The sequence below is a fragment of the Danio rerio genome, chromosome 13 (assembly GCF_049306965.1).
Source record: "Danio rerio strain Tuebingen ecotype United States chromosome 13, GRCz12tu, whole genome shotgun sequence".
Taxonomy (NCBI): Eukaryota; Metazoa; Chordata; class Actinopteri; order Cypriniformes; family Danionidae; genus Danio; species Danio rerio.
This window is the reverse complement of record NC_133188.1, coordinates 25,343,784-25,368,268: the sequence shown is the minus strand read 5'-3', so window position 1 is coordinate 25,368,268 and position 24,485 is coordinate 25,343,784. Positions and strand designations below refer to the sequence as shown.

At 35.3% G+C, this 24,485-nt stretch overlaps 1 protein-coding gene across 50 annotated transcripts in view; it reads right to left on the bottom strand.

Annotated features, from left to right (window-relative positions):
• The window catches only part of camk2g2 (calcium/calmodulin-dependent protein kinase (CaM kinase) II gamma 2), a 121,944-nt gene that overhangs the window by 20,607 nt on the left and 76,852 nt on the right, over nt 1-24,485 (bottom strand). For 13 of the 50 annotated variants that reach the window (XM_005156904.5, XM_009307360.4, XM_073920854.1 and 10 more), the window contains exons 7-15: nt 22,992-23,094; nt 22,199-22,282; nt 21,962-22,056; nt 15,507-15,629; nt 15,166-15,249; nt 14,798-14,840; nt 14,477-14,539; nt 7,051-7,091; nt 2,414-2,491 (exon numbers count right to left, since the gene is read on the bottom strand). In XM_005156904.5, coding sequence (XP_005156961.1) covers nt 2,414-2,491; nt 7,051-7,091; nt 14,477-14,539; nt 14,798-14,840; nt 15,166-15,249; nt 15,507-15,629; nt 21,962-22,056; nt 22,199-22,282; nt 22,992-23,094 — 714 coding nt within the window. Of the gene's footprint in view, nt 1-2,413; nt 2,492-6,429; nt 6,463-7,050; nt 7,092-14,476; nt 14,540-14,797; nt 14,841-15,165; nt 15,250-15,506; nt 15,630-21,961; nt 22,057-22,198; nt 22,283-22,991; nt 23,095-24,485 lie in introns of all 50 variants that reach the window. The other 37 variants (XM_021480792.3, XM_073920858.1, XM_073920869.1 and 34 more) reach the window with 5 other exon arrangements.

The following is a 24,485-nucleotide window of genomic DNA, read 5'->3' as shown; positions in this document are numbered from 1 at the left end:
GTGAAATTGAAAATAGTCAAATCAATTTTTCGCCAGAAGATTTTAGTAGCTGAACAACTCTTCCGTGCATATAACCCATTCACAAAACAATAAAATCTATATGAGCTTTACCTGAAAAAATGGTTTTAAAACAGAACATTACCTGTCTAACAGAAATATTTCAGTCATGGTGTCATCCTTTCTTCAGCGTGCAAAACTAACTTCAGTATTGATTTAGGGTTTTAAAGTTTTGATTCAGCTTTTGTTTTTACTGCTCTGTTCCTTTCGTGTGGAAATGAATGCGGTGCACATGCTCGCGCAAATGGCAGATCTATGTGAGCAGGCGTGCGCAGAAGTACAAATCTACATTTGTTGACAGACAGTTTGGGCTATTTATCAGAATTATGGGAATTATCAAATTTTAATTGGAAGAACATTTTTCAGTCTTATGTCTTACTCAGAATATAAAAATACACATTAATACATTTAGGTTATTTACTTTAATCATTACTATTGAAATGTGAAGAGACTTCAATCAGCACAAAAAAAAAATGTTTCTGAAAACAATCACCTACTGCACGTTAAATAACTCTTGGATTTGTGTTTGTTATCGTTTGATAACCAAAAAAAGCTATAAATAAAACATAAGTTCAACTAATTAGAGTAAATTAAGTATAAATCAAACAAAAAATTACATAAAGTGATTTTTCAATTATCTCTATTTTGAGGCCACTATATACAAACTGCAATATTTAGTAAAAGCGTCTGAAGGTCAATGGATGTGAAAGCGAGGATTGAGTACAGTTAACCATAGAAACACAGTGGAAAAGCAAGTGTTAATTAGACTTGAGAAGTCTCTCTCCAAGACCAGCCCCAGTCACCGACAGCACACAGACAAAACAGAGATGATTAACACCACACAAACAGTTAGATTTCAATGCAATAACAGAACTGTGTGTTATTTCTCCTTAAAACACAGAGCATTGATTCCACTTCTGCACACACACACACACACACACACACACACACACACACACACACACCCACACACACACCCCCACCCCCACACACCCACCACATATAAACAAACAGTCTTGCACACTAGATCCTACTTCATTTCCACCAGCACTAACACAACACCCTCTAATAAGCAACCTGTCAACGCAGACTTGAAGATGCAGTCCCTACATGCTGAGAGCCAATTACAACTTCATTTCCTACAACTGCATTTCAGAAAAACACATCATCGCCTGTCAGACCAAGCTACTTCCTGGTGTGGGCTGTGGACTGGTCAATCATACTGTAAATCATGAGGAAAAGAGAAGCCAAAAGTCTGAGACCTTGTTGAAAATGTAAATTAAAAATTAAGAAAACTATCAAAATAACAAAATACAAGCATGAAATTACAAGCAAGACAAAATTAAACATCTGAAATACTAAAATTGCAGGGCGTTCATCCAAAAATGTTACATTTGTTGCCCTCAAGTGTTTACAAACATTTATAGGTTTTTTTTTTGTTGAACACAAAATAATATGTTTTGAAGAATGTCTTCATAACAATATGGAAGTCAATGGTTACCAGTTTGCAACATTATTCTAAATATCTCATTTTGGGTTCAACAGAAAAAAAGAAACTACAAAAATTTAAATAAAAAAAGCAAATAAAAAAAACACACATTTAATATTTAATTTATATTCATTGTATAACATATTGGCCACAAGTATTGTGCTATTTTTGATTGCTGCCATGTTTTCATATTAGTTATGTTTATACAAACAGTGTTAACAAATCTATCAATACAACATTTTCATTTCAATCCCTTTTTAATCACAATCACTTGCAAATAATGAGTCATGATCTCAGACTTTTAGACCCCACTGTTTCTTGACAGGATGTGTGTTTACTGCCCGAATTTGAGCATGTATTAATTGTAGCATTCATTATATCCTCTGACTTTTTTCAACTGGTTACCAATAATGCAAAGCTGGGGACTGCATCTTCAGAACAAACAGAGCAGCTCTGCTTCCTGACATGAAATGATCCTGTTTTACCCTTGGAGACTCGACTGTGAGATTAAAAAAAGGGGCTTGTGTACAATTCATAAGAGAATATAAACTTACATTAACATGACCAGATATTTAAAAAAAAGAAAAGTTCTTTGTACATGATTTGTCTGTCAGGCTGTCTCCTGCGAGTTTGTTTGGGTAAAATAGGAAGTCAGAAGAGTAATCCACAGGCACAAACCAGATGTTTTAGTTCAACTCATCAAAAAGCATGAGTAACGTCACACATCTTCATCTGAGTGGATTGAGTGATGAGCGGTGGAATCAAAACAACAGGTATGGGACAAACTGATAATGCATTTTACTCAACAAAGCCTAAGAGAAGGAAAGACTATGGGTGAGTTAAATAAAAAAGGTAAAGATGAAGTACCATTGGTGCAGTGGATGATATGCTGCTGTCTTTGGTGCTGCTGCTTACTACACTGTTTTTGTTGTTGTTTGTCTGTGGCTGGGGTAAAACAAAAAATAACAATGACAACACAAAATGATTTCTGTTCAGTGCAGTTCAAGAACCGACAGCCTCAGCTCTTGACACGTCCAAAAGCCATAGTACAGCATGAAAGGGGACCTGTGTGGGTAAATATGCTTAAAGTACAGGACACTTCAGTAATGTGCCCTTTAACAATTCACCTTCATGAATTGAGCAGTTTGAGCTTTACTTAAAATAATGAAAGGCAACTATATGCACTTTTTCCTTGAGACATACACTAATTTTACAAACTACTAATAGTGCGGAGCCCACAAAATGAAAACACAAAAACTAGATTAGAAACAATTAAAGCACTGGGCTTTGCTTAAAAAGCCAGTAGGTCTCGCAATCATATTCTTTATTGCTATACACTCACCGGCCACTTTATTAGGTACACCATGTTAGTACTGGGTTGGATCACCTTTTGCCTTCAGAACTGCCTTAATTCTTCATGGCATAGATTCAACAAGGTACTGGAAATATTCCCTAGAGATTTTGGTCCATACAGACATGTTATCTTCATGCAGTGGCTGCAGGTTTGTCGGCTGCACATCAAGATGTGACTCTCACTTTTTTCCACATGCCAAATGTGCTCTATTGGATTGATATCTGGTGACTGTAGAGGCCATTTGAGTACAGTAAAATCATTGTAATGTTCAAGAAACCAGTCTGAGATGATTCGCGCTGACATGGCACGGAAGTAGCCATCAGAAGGTCATAAAGGGATGGATATGGTCAGCAACAATACTCTGATACTCAGGTAGGCTGTTGGCGTTGACACGATGCTCAATTGGTACTAATGGGTCCAAAGAGTTACACCACCATTACACCACCACCAGCAGCCTGATCCATTGATACAAGGCAGGATGGATCCATGCTCGATGCTCTGATGCTCGATTTGAACTGCCGCAGATCGTCTTGACCATGTCTACATGCCTAAATGCATTGAGTTGCTGCCATGTGATTGGCTGATTACAAATCTGCATTAACGAGCAGTTGGATAGGTGTACCTAATAAAGTGGCCAATGAGTGTACTACTGTATATCAATTGGCAGTGTGGTTTTGGAGCGTTTTAAAAATCCAAAGATATGCAAAAGTTTTTTTCTTTTTTTAATGCTACTACAACAACAAATTCAGTATAACAGGTTTTTAAAAATCATTTAACAGTTTCTACATATCAATAAATCCAAAAACATAGATTGAACACATCCTCCAGTGCCAAAAAACATAATTAAAATCAAAGAAATGTTTTAAGACTACAGAATTTAAGATTTTCAGAAATATTAGAATATGCTTGTTGGCACAGTCAGACTAGAGCCCTGAGTTACCGTCAGGAGCTACAAGACCCTGATAGTCCACTAGTGCATGCAGTGAAAAGCTGGAGCGAGAGGAGTTTAAGCTTAGACCTCTGACTCGGTGAATCAATGCAGCAGGGTTACTTAAGATTAAAAAAAGAACAAAGACTGACTATAGGAAAGACGGAAGAGAGGGAAAATGTTCAAGAATCCATAGAGAAAGATTTAAAAAGGGTAACAAACACTGAGCGAACAAACGGAAGCAAAAAAGCACCCAAGAATTGCTCATCCTGTTCAACAAAAGCAAAAGAAAAAATATGTGTGTAACAAACATACAGCTAATAACAGTCGCTGAATACGACATTAAGCGTCGCGAGAAAAAAAAAGCTTTTAAATTGTATAACTTGTCAACTGGTTAAGTGCGCCGACATATAGCACCATGCCGATGCTTCCCCTCTCTCTACTCCAAATGCTTTCTTGTCTGTAACCTCCACTATCCTATCCCAATAAAAGGTGAAAAACTCCTAAAACATTATCATTAAAAAAACTGTTAAACTTCATACAGGAATTACATACTAAAAAACTTTGACAAGAGGGAGCATGACAGCCAAAAAGTGGTAAAACTAAAGTAAATATGCGCATAAATTATGTCTGAACCTGATGGAGAAACTCAAGACATGAGAAATGTGGATTTATGCATAGAAGTCTGAAGAGTGCTTGTTAGATATTAAAAAAAAACTGAAATCACCACCATATCCACCTGCTGCTGCCATTTACTTTCGATTAAAAAATAAGGAAGTTCAAGGGTAGTTAAAAAAATGGGGTTTTAAAAAAAGAAGAGTAGGCTACATTTGATATTTTCATTATCGAAACAAGGGGCTCTTCACTTGTTCTTAGGACACAGGCACTGCAGCTATTACCATGGCAACAGATATGGCCTGGTGCACTATGGACTGTGGGAAAAGGGAGTTCTGTGAGGGAAAGCCAGTTTGTCTGTGTCTTTAACATAGTCTGCTCCAAAAGCATTTCAATACTCTCTTCCCTACCCAAGAGCACCAAGCACAACCCCAATACCCAAATCCTATCATAAAATGCAATAAAATCAATCAACATTTTTTTAAATTAACAAAAGTACAAAGTAATGAATGATTTCACAGCATTTTACAAAAATATCTAACGCAATCTCAAGGCAATTCAGAACTTTTCGATGTAGTGGTTAATTCATCTTTATTTTTACAATCTCTTTAACACATTTCAGTTTGATTTGCTGATCCCCCAATGAGGGGTGAGGTTTGGGGAACGCCTCCTTATAAAAATCGTACATTTTCTTATGAATTAAATCATGTCACTTCATTTGAACTAGAACTTTTCTGTCAATAGTCACATTTTCCTCATGAGATTGGCCAGAAATACCCCATTTATTTTGATATTGGGGTTATGAGAACCAGTGTTGGGGGAAACACATTACAAGTAACCTGAGCTACAGTAATGAGTAAAGTAATGGATTACTTTGAAAAAAAGTAATACTATTTGAGTTACTTTATTGAAAATGTAACGCGATTTTAATCATCAGCTTTTTCAAAATAAATTGAATTAAAATTAAAGTAGTCACAAGGAATCACACAGTCAGTGAGAGAATGTGTTCATTATTTTGAATGCATTGATGAAAAGGAAAAGCGGATTGTCTCAATGAACTGATTTTACTTAGGAAAAATAGTACAAAAGTAGCAAACGCATTGCTTCAAACTTTCAAAAGTTTGTATATATGGCATGTATAGCTCTGGGGACAGGAGGTTCTCAGATAACATTATATTACAATATATATACAGTATATATATATATATATATATATATATATATATATATATATATATATATATATATATATATATATATATATATATATATAATATTTTAATGTGTTTTTTTTTAAGGTAAATGTAGATGAAGGATATATAGTGTGTTGTGAATTGCAGAGCACCTCTATTTAAAAAAAACTAAAGAAGAAAACAGAAAAAAACAAAGAGATCAAGCCTCAGCCAGGTCAGAAAAAGTAAAGCAAAAGTAACTCAAAGGTAACGTAACGCATTACTTACCACAAGAGTAATCAAGTAATGCAACTAGTTATTTTTTGGGGGAGTAACTCAATATTGTAATGCATTACTTTCTAAAGTAACTTTCCCCAACACTGACGAGAACTCACTGTCTACTGTGAGCAATCTTCAGCCCTGGTTTACATGCCACTAACTCTAAAGGCCTATGAAAGCTGGAGGAAGCTAACAGTGTATCAAGGGCTTCCTGAAGACAGATCAAGCTTCGGTCAAGGAGAAAAAAACAAAACCCTGTTCTGGCTGACAAAGAAAGCACCGAGATGTGATGGTAATGCGAGAGGAATGGGCTTACAAGCGTGTGTATGTAATAAACCAGAGTTGAACTGGTGAACATGACTCTGTGGATGATTGATGATCTCATTACTCACAAAACCCTGCGACGAGACAAAAAAGACCCAAACAAACTCTCGAGCATCTCAACCAAGAAAAAAAAAAAAACAAAGAGAGAGAGAGAGCGAGAAAGTGTTGAGGGAGAGTCAGGAAAAGGGGAGAGACACGGAACAGATCTCACCATCAAATAAACACTGGAGCTTGACTTCCTTTTCTGAACAGGGTGAAACAGAGGAGGGCAAAAACAGGGAAGCATAGAAAACAGGCCAGTGAACACAGAAAAAAAATCAAGCTGCTAGTTAGATCCCACAGAGAAGAAAGAGAGAGGTAAAAAATAAACATCCATAAGAAGTTGCAAAGCCAAGTTGGAAGTGACAAGAGAATCTGTTGAAAGCTGTTAAAAACTGCTGTTTGATTTATTGATAAGAGTTTGTCTTTGTTTTGGTGTAATGCCGGCAATTCACTGCATGCACAGAGACGGCCCAGGGTTGAGTTAGTTGTTCTGCTTCAACACATTTTACTGCAATTCAAGACTAAAGATGATCAATTTCCATATGCAGAAGGTGTTATTAGTTATATGATTGAAGATCACGTTGTATGATTGTAAGCAGCTGCAAACCATTTGCTGGTTACACTGACTGTCAGTTCTGCTTATAATGTCCTTAAAAAGGAGGAAAATAAATATTACACAAACAAATATTTCAAATGTAAAAACAAGGAAAGATTGTGCATTTGTTTATGATACAGAAACCTATTATATTTTATGATGCCAATGAGGAAGAGGTTTAAACATGGGGCTTACCTTCACGCCATCAGACTTTTTGTTCAGTAAGCTTTTGCATGCTAAAACATGAGAGAAGATAAAACACAATCATTTAAGCAGTTGATCTAAAAACATTTGCTTGTTGTTTTTGTAACCAGGGCTTGACGTTAACTTTTTTGATCACCAGCCACTGTGGCTAGTAGTTTTCCAACTTAAATAGCCACTTGCCATTTTTTTCTGGTCACAATTTTGTTGTTGGGAAAATATATTTTACATGCATAAAATTTGACGCTGGCATTCTAAAATTACTTGATTTAGATTTTGTGTTATTTCCACATGCCTCCTCATTCATTTCACTTTTTTGTGTTGTGTATGAGCTTGCTCAATGAGCATGAGCAAATGGGTTATGGTTTCATAGCGTCACATTGCAATTAGTTTTAATCCACATGACTTTTAAGGGCTCAACACTAAAGATTTATTTTCTCAAATTTTATCACAATTTTCTTTGACCACACTAAAAATAAATAATTATTTTATTATTAGCCACAATTCTTAAATAATGTGTTAATATAGCTGTATATGTGCACTTTTCATTCAACAAATTTTTTTCTTTAAAAAAAATAATAAAAAATCAACATAAAATAAAAATGTTGCCATGCATCTAAAATAAGAAGCAAACGTATAGGAAAATAATAATCTGTTCAAAGAATGGTTAAAGCGAAAGTGGCAACTGGTATTGGTACAGCTGCTTTGCGCACACTTTTTAAACATGCGTGCATCACATCACCTGTGCGCGCAAGTGATATTGACTAATTTGTATTTACCTGCTTTCTTTTGTTCCTATTTTTGTCAGTCGTGCTGCAGCTTTATTTTAAGATAGCATTTGCATGCATATTGGGCCATCCTTAGTGTCAAATCCTGCTTTTAGGAAAACTGCCATTAAAAAAATTATTTTCAACCAGCCAAAATGGCTAATGGGAGTATCTGTCTAACCTGCCACAGCCAAAATCTACCCGCATTTGGCAGGCTGGCAGGTGTTAATGTCAAGCCCTGTTAGTAACTAAAGCTAGAAATTGTTTTGTGTAATTGAAATAAAGGCAAAATTAATGATCAACGTAAACTAAAACAATACAAAAGACAAACCTAGAAATGTTATTAATAAAAAATTTTATAATTTTAAATTGAAATAATAAAACCGAATGATTGATAAATATAGACACTAATAAAAACAACAAAACACATGTAAAAGTTGTTTTCTTAAAAATAACACGATCAACAATCATGATTCTCAATTACGCAATAAAATTTAAACACCAACTAATGTTTTAAGTTATATCAACAATACATTTTTATTAAATTAATTATTTAATAGTTACGTTAGCTGCTAAATGCATTTTGTTAGCCGGATACCTTAATTCAATAATAATTTGATGATCATAATAATAATAATAAATATAATTTATATATATATATATATATATATATATATATATATATATATATATATATATATATTTTAAAAATATGCTAATGAAAATATTAACAAATAATATAAAGTGATCAATAAATACTGGTAGAAACAAGTCACATGACAGGGAGTGAAAATGCCACCCAGACCCACAAAACAAACACACACCAAAGCCCTGGTACCATATAAAATGGCTAGAAGATTCTCTTCACCAAGAAATGTGAAAGACCACCACAGTCTGATATGAAACCCATTTTAGGAGTGCATCTCATGCTGTATTCTTAGAAACGTGGATTGAAAACAAATCCAAACAATCAAAACAGAAATGATGAAAACACAATGGACATGACTAGACTTTTTAAACACCATCCTCAAAGTCCCTTACCTTCAAAGGTAGATAGAGGTAGGAAAGAATGCAAAAAGGGAAAGAGGTAAGATAAATCAATCAAAAGATTATTCAAAAGAAAAACAGCTGTGGCAAACAAAACAATCAAGCAAATCAAAGCATAACTGGAGAATTTTTTGTTCATGCTGGGTCCATGCTGTGCAGAGGCATCTCCTGCGTGGCCTGCTGTCATCATCTCTCCTGCACACGACTCCATGCAGATCTGACAAAGCACAGCCTGCTATTCCTGCTTCATTCACTCCGGCTGAACTGCTGATTCATGAGAGTGCTCAGACCACGAGTCCTTTTTTTCTGACCTGTTCAGCTGATGTGCTCTAATTAAACTGTCTCCTAATTAAACTTGTGTAATGGGGTCAAATGAGTTTGCGCGCTGCACTTGTTGATGGTGTGAAATGAATCAAAAACTACTTTAGCATGAGCTGAAGAGATTAGCGATGGAGTAATTAAAGTTTTTTTTTTTTTTTTTAAGTAGTCGATGCTATTGGCGGAATAGATGGAATTAACCAAAACCGACAGTAAAGATGTTCATAATCTTTTCTTTTTTTCTCAAATAAATTGTTCTTTGTGTTTAATTTCTCACAAAAATATAAAGCAGCACAACTGTTTTCAACGTTTATAATTCTAAAATATAATATATATATATATATATATATATATATATATATATATATATATATATATATATATATATATATATATAAATATATATATATATATATATAAATATATATATATATATATATATATATATATATATATATATATATATATAAATATACATATATATATATATATATATATATATATATATATATATATATATATATATATATATATATATATATTTTATATATATATATATATATATATATATATATATATATATAAATTTACAAGTACATTTATAAAAAATATTTCAAAGTAAATGTTTTTTCACCACTAAATGAACATTACAAAAACACATTAATGCTTTATTTACATTTTTAAATCAAATCAGCACAGCCAATAGTCCCTTTTACACATACAGACCTTTCCGGAAAATTGCCGGTAATAAAAGGTCTGTACTGTATGTGTGAACAGGCCCTTTTTTGAAAATACCGTACATTTGTTCCTGCAATTTTCCAGAAAGTGTAGTTGTAACATTACCGGTAATTTAACGGAATGCTGCGCTGTGAGAACAAAGAAGGAAAATTGCAAGAGTTCGTTCATGTCTACAATTGAGACATGAACTCCAGCCAATCAGAACATTCAGACACATTCACATCCGCGCTGTTTATGAAGATAAAAGCCTTTAATTATTTTTCCAGACACATTTTTTTTTCAATTCAATTCATCTTTATTTGTATAGCGCTTTTACAATGTAGATTGTGTCAAAGCAGCTTCACATAGAAGACTATAGTGAATTGAAACAGTGTAGTTCAATTACATTTAGCTGCTAGATTTTAGTCAGATAACGTTTTTATGTTCCTTCTTAATGCCAAGTGTGTAAAAGATGATCGATAAAATGCTTGCGATAAGCCGTTGTTTGTTTACCTCCAAGAACTGCTTCCTTTAGTTGCTTGACGCGTGTGCACTTGAAGCAGCCGGTAAGCGCCAGCACACACATATTATGTACATCTCGACATGTGAAAGTGTTCCTCTATGTTTTCATTGAAGTTGTTCACAATACTTATCCATCCACAAAACTTGTAATGTAGTCAAATGTTTACAAATACAAGCGTTGCCTTTTAGAGATAATTTCTGGTTAATGATGTCAGAATTTACTGGTATTTTGGAATGAATGTGTGAATGGTATTTTCCGGAAAAAATCCATAACGTCCTCTCCAGTGCTTTTTGAATCAACCAGTAAAGTCGTTCTGGAAATTTTCCACATATTTTTACTGTGTGAAAGAGCATTTGTTAGCATAAGAGACTTTTAAAATGTTACTGTTATTGATGTATTGTACTGACACATCCATTTTCTGAAATAAAATCTAGTCAAAAGTGGAGGATATTAATAATAATTGTATTAATAATAAACAACCAATATTCGTCTAATGTTCTGAAAATAGTCAAAAACCATCTAAATAAATGAGCTGGCTGATGTCGTTGTCAACAGCTGATTCTATCATAAAAGTATGTACTTATAGGGCTTGAATAAATGGTTTATTTAGCATCATTATAAAGCAACAGAAGCACTGGGCAGAGCATTCACAGACATGCCACTTTCATTAGGACGTATATAAAGAGAAGGCCAAGAAACAAACAAACGCAAGACAAAGAAGACATGTAGATCCTCTTGCTTCGTGTTCTCCATGCATAAAGACACCAGAAAACATGCTGAAATGTGGTATTGAAGGACGCCACAGCAGTCCCCGCTGTGAAGATTATAGTAGTTCTTCTCAATAAGCCTTTCCTTGAGAGCATGCTAATACAAACATGTAGACATTCATTCTTACTAAAGGCAAATGCATGTAAGCATTGGCCACATACCAGTGCAGTTGTCTGACCAAAAGCCGACCTGACTTTGAACTGTGAGGTATACAAGGAGAACGGGCCACCTTAAGAAACCATCAACGTTAAACAAGATGACTATGGGGGTTTTCCAGCCCAGGCTCATTGGAAATATGTACCTCAGCTTACATTTTTTGCGTAATGTAAAAGACGCTGCTCCAGGTACATTTCATTACAAATGACAAATACACTAGAGGGCGCTGTCTATAATTTTAATTCATTTTCTTTTCGGCTTAGTCTCTTTATTAATCAGGGGTCACCACAGCGGAATGAACCACCAACTTATTCAAGTTATGTTTTACACAGCAGATGCTTTTTCAGCTGCAACCCAACACTGGGAAACACCCATGCACTCTTGTATTCACACACATACACTACAGCCAATTTAGCTTATTCAGTTGACCTATATCACATGTCTTTGGACTGTGGGGGGAAACCGGAGCACCCAAAGGAAACACAAGGACACCATGCAAACTCCACACAGAAAAGCCAACTGACCCAGCAAAAATGAACAAAAGCTTTTGGTATCACACTGCTCCAGAGTATTATTTTAACTAAAAAATGTCAAAAACGTTTTTTTTTTAACTAAAAAAGTCAAACGTATGTCTAAGCAAGTCTTTGCAAAATGTAGGCTGAAGCATGTATTTCCAGTGAACCAGTGTTGATGTTTTACACCAGTAGATCACCTTGCAATTTCTTCTTTGTTTGGTTAATTTACACAAGGAAATGTTAGCTAATCTAAGTTAATGGTCCTTCTTTATAGCTCATATACTTTATGCGGTAACACTTTATAATAACTACACACTATGAATCATTTATTAAGCATTAGTATCTAGAAAATTAATTATTTTTTAAGCATTAACTCTACATTAACAGATGTTAGTAAGCAGTTTCTATTCTTGACATACAACCACATTTATAAAGTGCTTAATAATTGTATTTTCATAATTTGTGACTGGTTAATTTTTCATGACTAAATTAAGTATTGCATTATTTACAAACTATTTGTAATTAAGAGTAGTTGTTTTTTTTAAAGATCCTTCAGAATGAGTTCAAAAATGATTATTAACTATTGAAATCAACGTTTATATATCTTATTATTCAGGCATATAGTAATGGTTACTATGCATGTTAATTAATGCTTTATTAACTCAACTTCATGCAGTTTTGTGACCTGATCTAAAGTGAGGCCTATTTATGCTTTATAAATCCCTTATAAATGACAATTAAAGGCGCAATATCAAATGATTAATAATCTTCGCAATCTTATCTAAAGGGTAAAAGAGCTGAATAACAAGAGTGTCAAAATACAACATAAAATTGGATAAAACAACAACAATATAATAATTTAACAATATAATAGGACGCAATGCTAAAACTGTACAGTAATTTTATTTTAAATGAAGTTAAAGATTTATTTTTCTTTTGAAGTACTGGTCACACTTTATTTTAATGGTCCGTTTGTTGAATTTAAGCATCTAAATGCCAACTAATTCTCACTGGTTTTAACTAGACTGTTAGGGTTGTGGTTAGTGTAAGTTGACATGTAATTGCCATCTCTTATAGACCATTTTCTTAGCTGCTGCATGGAGGGCGCCATAGTGACCAGCGTCTTCCGGTAAAATGTTTAGAACTTCCGTTTACAGCATTTACAACTGGTAATTTGCACTCTGAAAATGGGTTTTAATAGCGTTTTGAGTAGATTACGGAGTGTTTTTGTGACTAACAACTTTGAAAGGTGTGTTAAAGACGTTGAGAGAAAAGCGCGAGAGAAAAACATTCTCCTAGTTCACGTGTCTGCCGTCAGAAATACAGTGTGTGTGTGTGTGTGTGTGTGTGTGTGTGTGTGTGTGTGTGTGTGTGTTTCCCTTGCCTGTCAGCTGTTAGCTCAGCGCATAGCATAATGGGTCATTTTGCGCTCTAAGAAAAAGGTCTATAGTCATTTAAATGTCTGTTGAAGGATCAGTATCAACAGATATTAAGCAGGCAGTCTACTAATACTCAATGGACCACAGTTTAATTTGTGTATCTTCAAATGAATAGAAATGAATAATGTCATTGATGTTCCTTTTTTCTTGTTTAGAATTTAACTGAGCCTTTAATTGTCATTTATTAAGGATTTATAACGCATAAATAGTCCTCACTTTAGATAAGGTCACAAGACTGGATGAAGTTGAGTTAGTAATGCATCTATTAACATACACTTTAATTATTAGTATATGCCTGAATAATAAGAATTATAAATGTTAATATGAAAAGTTTATTAATTATTTTCTTACTCATTCTGAACGATCAAAATAAGCAACTAACCACTCTTAAATAACTGGTTTGTAAATAATGCAATACTTCATTTAGTATTGAAAAATAAATTAACCAAGTATGAAAGTACAATTAATAAACACATTATAAATTTCACTTTGTTTTTGCGGCAGGTTGTCTCCCTAATTATTAGGCATTAGCCAAAACAAACACTGCTGCTTTTGATGCCACATTCATAGTCTTGTCAAAATTCAGGTGATCTCAGACCAATTGTTTTAAAGCAGATCAGAAGAACAAATGTAACAGTTTCTTGAAGTGGCTCGGGTCAAAATACCTCCACCAGAGCATCCCTGGACCATCACCAAGAGCGCAAACCCATAATGCATTATGTTTCCACACTTGGAAGGCATAATACATTTTTTGTTATACTCTTCTTACCATCCCAACCTGCTGGCAATGGCACAAAACATCTTCTGACAAGTTCACAGCACTTAGTTCAAAGACGAAGGCAAAGAAAAAGTGTGCTTTTATCGACTTTGGTCAAAAGCAACAAAGCATAAAAAGGATACGAATGCATCTCAGGGTTAGGAGTGACTGAATTTATCTTATTTTACTTGCCAATCAGTTGAAGTTTAGTATTTTCTACAGCATTATATCAGAATTGAAATATTTAGAATTCAGTCAACGAACCCAAACCCTGGAGCGTGTTTTGTATTCTCTGAACGGTCTCTCAGAAGAGTTTCAGTGCCTGTGAGTTGGCATGGGTTATAGCAGGCCCCCCTTGGTCACATGCTCAGGCTGAAAGTGGGCAATAGCCCCCTAGTGCCCATCTCACATACCTTCCTGTGCCAGTGCAGCGGTGCTGGTGGTGGGGGTGGCTGGGCTGGTGTGCTGCCGACCCACTATTGAACAAAAGAGCATGTCGTTTTGGAGAGGCTGACTCAAAGCAGAAGCTCAGCCTCTCCAGGATCACAGACAAACTTACCCAATTTGTTTCCTAACAAATCAACCAAAAGCAAAGTCCAACTGCCTCTAGGCAGTCAGGAAAGTGGGACCAGATCATAAAATCCAAGTTTGGAAAGAAACTACATAAACAAAATACTGATTCCTCAATGTATGAGCACAAGTCTTAATGAGAATTTAGATGACAGGGCATTTACCTGAGAAGTTCCTGGACACCAGCATAGTGGTCAAAATGGCTCCCTGTAGGACAAACAAACACTAGTTTAGCAATCCTACCGAGACGTAGAATAACAATAAACAGAGTAAATGAATAAATACATCATTAATATGAGTAGAAAATGTAATAATGTAACTTAGAAACTATATATTATCAACATTTCAGACACTTATAGATTTTTAAATAAAATAAATTGGGTCTTTATTATGTTTTAAGATCAGGTCCCTTGCATGAGGATGATCATACTTGAGAGCCCGTGGCGTCTAAAAGACAGAAAAGCACTGAGCTACTGCTTACACTTATGTTAACAAATTGAGCCTTGTTGTGTTACTAATGAATGAATCAGACCTTCAGTTTTCTGCGGGCGTTGAACTTGCGCAGACACTCAACGGTTTCTTGACGATGCATCATGGAGGCGACGGTGGAGCGTTGCTAAGTGGGAGAGAGACATCACAGTCTTCAGGACAAATCTTTACTTAGAAATGCTATAACAGACTGTAAATAATACAAATTGGCTATAAAGCCTCATTTAATATTTTTCATCAGTCAAACAGGCTAGCAGATGCGTATTTCATTACAGATGTAAGCTCTACGACATTACGCCAGTTGCTTCAAGTAACTCAGGGTGACACGATATAAACCAGCTTTGAAAGATGCATTGAAAATCACTTGAGGTTCAGGCTACTTACGCAGACCCAAGGATGCTTGAGTGCCTGGTCAGCCGTGATCCTCTTTGCTGGGTTGATGGTCAGCATCTGGTTGATGAGGTTTTTGGCCTCTGGAGTAACAGTGTCCCACTCTGGAGAGGGAAACTAAAACATGAAAAGACAAGAGAGATGAATGATGACTGAGTTTTGTTCAGACCTGGGAATTAACAGGATGTTGAAATACAACAAAAGTTTTGATTAAAAAAAGAGTGAAAAGTACTCAAGATTATGCAGTATTTCTGTTAAATGCCAAAGATACATAAAGTTTCAAGTTATACAGAATAGTCCCATTTGACATGCCATATTGGTCAAATTGGTGAAAAAATTTATGTTTTTTTAGTGAAAATGCTGACCTTGGTCATTAGTCTTTGTGCAAGACTGTGCATTCATGAATATTGGTTTGCACCGCAGCTCACTTCAACTGAACCAGCAAAAGCACACAAGTGGTACACCATTTTGCTGACATGACATACAATGCCTTCAATACACCAAAAAGTATCCATTGGTTGTTAGTGACAAAATAGTAGTTGACATAAGCACAAGAGGTATATTTACCATTATTGGTGTATTTTACCATAAGTAAACAGATTTTGTGCCCAAATACACACATTTACACATTAATTTTCCTTACAGCTGCCTTTGCGAAAGGCACAATAAAACAAGCATGAATTGAAGTGAACTATATATGTCCAGCTCATTAAAAAGTCAGGCCAGACAGAATCTGTGGACATTTTTTGCCATTTCTGCAGAGAATTTTGTAAAAAAAAAAATCTGAAGAATCTGAATAAAGTCAGAATTATTAGCCCCCTTGAATTATTAGATTGCTCGTTTATTTTTCCCCAATTTCTGTTTTACGGAGAGCAGATTTTTTTCAACACATTTCTAAACTTAATAGTTTTAATAACTCATTTCTAATAATGAATTTTTTTTCTCTTTGTCAAGATGACAGTAAATAACATTTTACTAGATATTAGTCAAGACACTTCTATACAGCTTAAAGTGACATTTAAAGGCTTAACTAGGTTAATTAGGTTAACTAGGTAGGTTAGGCTAATTAGGCAAGTTATTGTATAACGATGGTTTGTTCAGTAGACTATCGAGAAAATATAGCTAAATGGGGCCAATAATTTTGTCACTGAAATGGTGTTTAAAAAATTTAAAACTGCTTTTATTCTAGCCAAAATAAAACAAATAAGACTTTTTCCTGAAGAAAATATTTTATCAGACATACTGTGAACATTTCCTTGCTCTGTTAAACATCATTTGGAAAATATTAAAAAAGAAAAGAAAAAATTTGAAAGGGGCTAATAATTCTGACTTCAACTGTATATGAAGTAAATAATAATACTTTTTTTTTTATTTCACGTTTACAATACAAAATTCAATTAGATCAACTCATTTAGTAAAAAAAGCGTGTCATATAATATATCTACTAAAAGACTTAAAAAATTACTTTACAAACTTTAAATCATATGAACATTTTAACATTACTATTATTATATCACAATAATATTAGTAAAATGAATTTAAAATCTGAATTAATATTAATTTACACACATTTACACAAGTAAATACATAGACTCCCTGATGGGCTAAAAATCTGTGGAAATCTGCAGATTTCTGTGCACGCCGATTCCGTGTAGGCCTACTAATAAGTAGATGTGCAACACTGAACATGAGACTGTGAGATATTCTTTGGACCATTAGACTATTGCATTAGAAAAGAATTTTACTGGTCTTTTACTGAAAGAGAGAGCTCAGATGTATACAAGGCAAACACACAGATCAATGGCTTCCATGGTCGGTAATGGATGTTAATCAGATTAGGGTAAAGTAGCTAAAGCAATGAAGAGAGGTATTTTCCACCTGGATGGCTCAAAATGCTGAAACCAAAACTGCCCATCGTAATTACATTTTTTCGACACTGCAGCACTTCTTCAAATGGACTTTGCCGTTATGCAACAAACATTGCAAACATGCTTTACTTCCATGCACTTAGAAAGCCAAGAGGTACTAAAAGGCATTTTGAAAGCCCAAATGAAATCAAATTAGTGAGAATCTATATCCTGATCATGCTGTTTGCAAACAGCAGCACTGACAGACATCCACAGTAAAGTGGAGGATAAAATTAGAGAACATTTTATAGACTCTTGCATTTTCAGAACTAAAGGAATCTTCAATTTTCAAAATTTGCTAAGGAATTTAGCTACACACGCACGCACGCACGCACGCACGCACGCACGCACGCACGCACGCACGCACGCACGCACGCACGCACGCACGCACGCACGCACACACACACACACACACACACACACACACACACACACACACACAAACAAACAAACAAACAAACAAATTTTACTAATATTTTCAAACACTGTTCTGGCCACTTCATCATTACCCATCTTGCTGTGTGATGGGTCTTATTGTCCTGCATAAAAATTGCTGTTTGATAGGCAAACAACACAGGGATCAAGAATCACATGTTGCTGGAGATGCATTCCTTCTGTATTATAGCTTTACCCAAACTATGAAACTTCAGCTGCCATTTTTAACTGACTTTACACGCTGACTTTAACTTTTAACACTTAAGCGAACCCTTGGACTAGTTATCCGTGTCTACGTTGAGACATTGAGGCCAAAACAAATAAACTGACATATAATTCCAGCTGTAGAGCTAAACTGATTGGCCTCTCAGAGGCTCCTCATTAATAATAATAATAACTCCTTGTATTTATATAGTGCTTTTCTGGACAGTCAAAGTGGGGAATCTCCTCATCCACCACTAGTGTGCAGCATCCACCTGAATAACATGATAGCAGCCATATTGCGCCAGACCGCACACCACACACCAGCAGATTGGTGGAGAGGACACAGAATGATGAAGCCAATTATGATATGGGGATGATTAGGAGGCCATGATTAGGCACATTTGGCCAGGATACGGGGATAAACCCCTACTTTTTTTGAAGAACATACTGGGATTTTTACCAACCACAGAGTCAGAAGCTCGGTTTAATGTCTCATCCGAAAGATGACACTCACTGAGCAGTATAGAGTGCCCTTCACTATACTAGGGTGTTAGGACCCACACAGACCGCAGGTTGAGCGCTGCCTGCTGGTCTTATCAACACCACTTCCAGCAGCAACCAAGCTTTCCCATGTGGTCTCCCATCTACCTACTGACTGGGCGCAGCCCTGTTTAGCTTCAGTGGGTGACCATGTGAAAGTTGCAGAGAGCTAGCTGCTGACTAAATTATCATTATCCTGTCCTCTGGTCCACTTGTCTTCCTTTGACATCAAGCTTTTTGGGACTCTTGACTGAGTTAGTGATATATTGTAGACATTTCAGATATGGAGTGACCAACTTGTCTTACTTTATTCTCTGTATAATGAGTACCGTTAATGGGAAATATCCCACTCTAAACTGGTGATCTCCTGGGGTTCATTGAGATGATGGTGAAGATGAAGACTCCTTGGCTATATGTTTCTCTGCTGAGCTCTAGAGGAGGGGGCCGTCATCATTTATTATTGAGTACTTCAGCTCTCTATCCCAACCAATTAAATATTAACAAAGGCTTCAATCTGGGCTCGACACTCTGGGTCGATGTGGTGGCACTGAAATCTCTGTATAGGGACGACCGTGAAAGCATCTGTCAACATGTTGATAGGCAATGAAAGACAGGTCTAATAAAAGGGCTTTCACTTTCTACTCCTGACTGAGTTGAGCACCGTTTAAAGTGGGTTACAAGCACTTTAAAAAAAAAAAAAAAAAAAAAAAAAAAAAAAAAAAAAAAAAACAGGCCTTTTGTTCAACATGCCTGTTTTGTAAATGCCTGCTTTAATTTGATCAGGTATGTGGACAGTAAAAAAAATGAAGTTGCAGGATTTGGCCTGGAGAAAGAAGTTTTTTTTTTTTTGAAAATTCATGCACCAATGTCTTCAGGTACTAGCTAAACATATGATTGAGAAATTATACATTATATGAATTTATTTAAAAAAAATTTAAGGTCATTAAAGAAACCCTGCAATAATTTACAGTAAAACTACCTGTTCATATTGCTGCAAATTCTGAAATTCAAGTATGGTAATCAGTTGTGGAAAGTAACACATTACAAACACTCAAATTACTGTGAGTAGTTTTTATCAGGAATTTTAATTTACTACGTTGTTTTAAAAATGTGTACTTGAGCACATTTTTACTGCAGCATTGATGCTTTTACTCCAGTATTTTCCTTCAACCTGCTCTCACTACTTTTTTACTTGTCTATGGGGATTGGCTAAAGTAGATTAATCAGTCCTGTGATTCCTGTCCAATCAAATAGCACATAGAAAGTAAATTGCATTACACTGAACAACCGCAAGACTTTAGCACTTCATAAATGCAACAAACCATTTGGAAGCCTTAAAATGTGCAAGAAGATGTCTAAGGCTACGTTCACATTGCAGGCAAATGTAGCACAAATCTGATTTTTTTGCTCACATGTGACTCAGATCTGTTTTTGCCTTGAAAGTTTAAACAACCCAAACCGCATGGAATCTGATCCTTTTATTTCAGATTTTGGCGTTTTCATATGTAGTATTAAATCAGACACAGATCTGATGTTTTGCAATGCGACCGCAGTGTGAAAGGTTATTTAGGATTTCATGTGAATTTTACACAATCTTCGAGCGACATGCATCATCATTCTGTGCTGCAAACATCATCTACTCCTCAGCAACATAGTAGAATAGCACATAGGGCAAATACTTAACCAAAAACCTTTGTTTTTTAATACAAAACTGGCACTTGTCAACCAATCATTAACTTTTAAAAAAATATTGTTCAGTTAGATTTAACATAAATATATGTCCATAAAATGAATAAAACACATAGGCCTACACAAAATAGCTATATTTCACTTAAATAATTGAAACAATAACAGAACCAAATATGAAAGAATGATGACCATGAAAATAAACCAACTCCGCCTTCATAGTTCAGTCTGCGGCTGCTCATTAACCCTTGATGAGTTCACCACACCGGTGGAGAGAGACCTGCACCACGCTTGTCATAGATCACAAATGATCAGTGTTTTCAATTACAAGAGACTTATTTTAGGTTTCAAATTGCGATAAACACATTAGTAGTAGCAAAACAACTCTTTACTGTTCATGAAATACAGAACGGTTGTCTGTGAAAATGGCAATAATCATATTAAACCTTATCTGACAACATGCTTACTTCATACAGTATACACATTGTGTGCATAATCAGACATTTTGTGTTGTGCGTAGTTGTACATTTGCGCATGCGGGTCAGTTTAGGACCATGATCTGTTCACACTGGAAATCTAATACTGCCCACATTTATAACAACAATGTGAACAGCTATACAAAAAAATAAAATCAGATTTGAGTACTAAGCCTTGCAGTGTAAACGTAGCCTAAAATCTTTACACGCTTTGATCGAGAGGTTTTATAGACTGCATGTCACTGATGAGAAGATGGATGTTTACTGTATGAGGACTAAAGCCACCAAATGCCCTTAAACAATTACTGATGCACTAAAGAATGTTAAGTTCACACATCAGTGTACTGTACAAATTTCATGTAAACTCATGAGTCGTTCACATTGTAATACTTTATACTTGCACTACATTTTTGGGAAAGTAATGGTATTTTTCCTTGAGTATGATTCTTCAGTACTCTTTCCACCACTGATGGTGGTTAGCAGTTTGTTTTTATCATGCACTGTAAGTAGTAGACCAATCACATCAGACTGGCAATCTGACCTACCAGAGCAGATCAGACTCTTGGAAAAAAGTTTTGAGAGAATAGCGGTGCATATAAAAAAAACATACTTCCCTACTACATAGTATGTAAAAAAAAAAAAAAAAGTATGCGAGCCATGTAGCATGTCCAAATACATAGTTTTTGAAAAACTGTAGGCAAGAAGAACTAACTAAGAACTAAGATGACTAATTCAAGTAAAATTGTGAGGTGTGCATTCAATCAACACTTAAAGAGAATTCCACACAATAGAGAATTTATGAATGGGGCAAGCAATGCAACTAATAGGGGTAGGTTATGTGACAATGACAAAATAATGAATGTAGCAAATTAATACATATACTATATAGAACACTTCTTCAAATTGTCTTTAAGATCTATGAACAATCCATTTAATTTTTTAAGTGTTTTTTTTTTTTTTTTACCTTGGATTAGTCCAAACATGTTGTAGGTGACCTCTAAAACAAAATGTTTAACCTTTTAAATAGCACAATAATGATGATTTTAAAAACCAAGCATTGAAAAATCCTACCGGTCAACCTGCATATTGAAGAGGATGCGTTTGCTTCAATGGCAAAAGGCTTGATTAGATCTAAAGCAGTGTCATTTGATTATAAAGCAGTGAGGGCTCATTAAGGCAAAGAGTGAGTGTGATTACTCACATCATAGGCTCCAGCTTTGATCTGTTGATACAGTTTGTGCTGGTCCTCATCCCAGAAAGGAGGATAACCCACCAGCAGAATATACAGGATCACACCTGGCCAGGACACATACATTGTATACTCTTATTCCAAAAGAAGCTGAATTCTTTAATCTGTGTGTATATATATATGGACTAACACATTACACATGAACAAAGACACCATTCATGGAAACACTGTAATATTTTATAACCTTACCACAGGCCCAGATATCAACTGGCTTGCCATAAGGGTCCTTTCTCAAGACTTCTGGAGAGAGGTATCCAGGGGTGCCAGCAAAACCTGTAAGGCCATGCTGTTATTGCATACATGTAGTATTTAATATGAACAGAATCATTTTTTAAAACAATACCAACTATGGGGTGTAGAACCATAAATGGTAGCTTCATTGACAATAATTACAATTTAATAATAATAATAATACATATACATATATTTGTATAGCGAAGAATAAAAGCTCAGAGTGTATTTCAATGAGCAGCTAAGCATTACAAATATGGCAATAACTGTTAAGTTTGTATTAAATAAGCAACAGGTTTGTTTATTTATATTTTAAAAAATCATTCTTATCAAGGCTGCACAATGTGGAATAACATCCAATAAATTCCCATGCTATTAGAATAGCTCAATCCAATTTGCTCACTGGCTTTGTCGTCTGTGACTTTTGACCTCATAGTAGTTTTGACTCAAAAAGGACAATAAGCACTGAGAAAATGACTCCGTATTTCCCAAGAGCCCAGTGCAAAAACATAAGCTGGCTACTCTCCAGAGCTCTCTGCTCCCACAGATGCCATAGAGAACAAACACAGCTATACAGGAAAATCGTTTCAGAATGAGTTTATGAGCACCAATGTCATCAAACTGAGAGGATACATTTTCATTTATATGTGAAAACAATGAAATTGACTTGATCTGCTGATCAGTCTACTGTGGCTACAAACCAAATCCATTTAAGAGACGAGGCTTCCAGAAGAGTTGAGAGGAGTCTTACCAAACCAGGCCTGCTGATCTCCCTGCACCTCGATGGCAAGGCCAAAATCAGCCAGCTTCACTGCCGCCCCTTTCATCTTACTGGCCAACAGCAGGTTCTCTGGCTACAAGAGGACATATGACAAGAGAAATGGCTAAGACACAGGCAAAAAAAGAGGCACATGAAGAATATAAAATAGCAAAAAGATGTGTATCAAAACTCTGATTTCCAGTACTGTGAATTTGACATCATTATATAATTAATGCAGTAAATCATTTGTGTTCTGAGTGTTTTTTACTTGTAAAGGAGTGGTCAAATATAGGGGACAAAAATATAGAGCTGTATATAGCACATTCTTCACAAAAGTCACTCTCTCCAGCAAGCATTTTTTATGTTGTTAAAAGATGTCTAATAGATGTCTAATAGGCGTCTAAACATAGTCGTCTTGGCTAAATTGAGGCTAAAATTGGGCTGTTAGTGAAAATCTAATAGACGTCCAAGAATAGTACAGAAACGAATGACTCACAAATAAAGTCTGTCTACTCTGTCTATTTGACGGCTAGTCTAGTTTTGGGCTATTGTTAGATGTCTATTAGATTTTAACTGACAGCCCAAATTTAGCCTTGTTTTAGCCAAGCTGTCTACGTTTAGATGTCTATTAAACACAAAATTGTTTGCTGGGTCAAACCACCCAGATTTCTGTTCAATATAGTGAATTCAACTTTAACCTATTCCTAAATCTGAATCATGGATGAATCGTCTCCCTCACACAAAATATCTCACATTGCATTCACACATGTTAGGTTTGGTTGAATTAAAACGAACTCTGCTGTGATTTCTGTGTCTTTAACTTGAACAAACATTGAAAAATAATTGCTACATGGAGCAACTGTGTCTAAGCAAGCCAAAAAGAGGACAAAGACAGACGATAAAAAGAACAGAATGCTCAAGCATGTTTTTTCTTGTCACAACGGATGTTGCCCATTACAGTTCAGTAAATGTGTCAGAAATGTGTCTTGTTGGATTAGCTCTTCATTTGTGTGTGTGACGGATTAATACTTGGCACTGTTTTGTACCCTTTTACATTTTATAACATCTTCAAGAGTTCTAACGTATTAAAAACACCAGCAAGTCTGCACATTTAACCGGTCCATTTAGCAAAGTTCTGAAACATACATAATAATTGCCATTTTCCTCCTATATTTAGGTTTGGCCATTAACTGCCATCGTTACTGCCTGGCTGACCTTTTCTCTATAGACTCTCATTAAAAAAAAAAAAAAAAAAACTCAAAACTAGCTTGGAGTCCTGTCTGGAACACAATTTAACAAAGAAAGTGGTCAAAAATGGAAGTTAAAGTGTTCAAGAGCAGAAATTAAATAATTAAATATTACACTGTAAACTTTAACCAATTCATACTAAAAACAATACTGCCAACAACTATGTGTACACCTGTTCATTGTATCGCTGCCAACACTGCCAATCTTACATTTTCCTGTTTTGAGTATGTTGTTGAA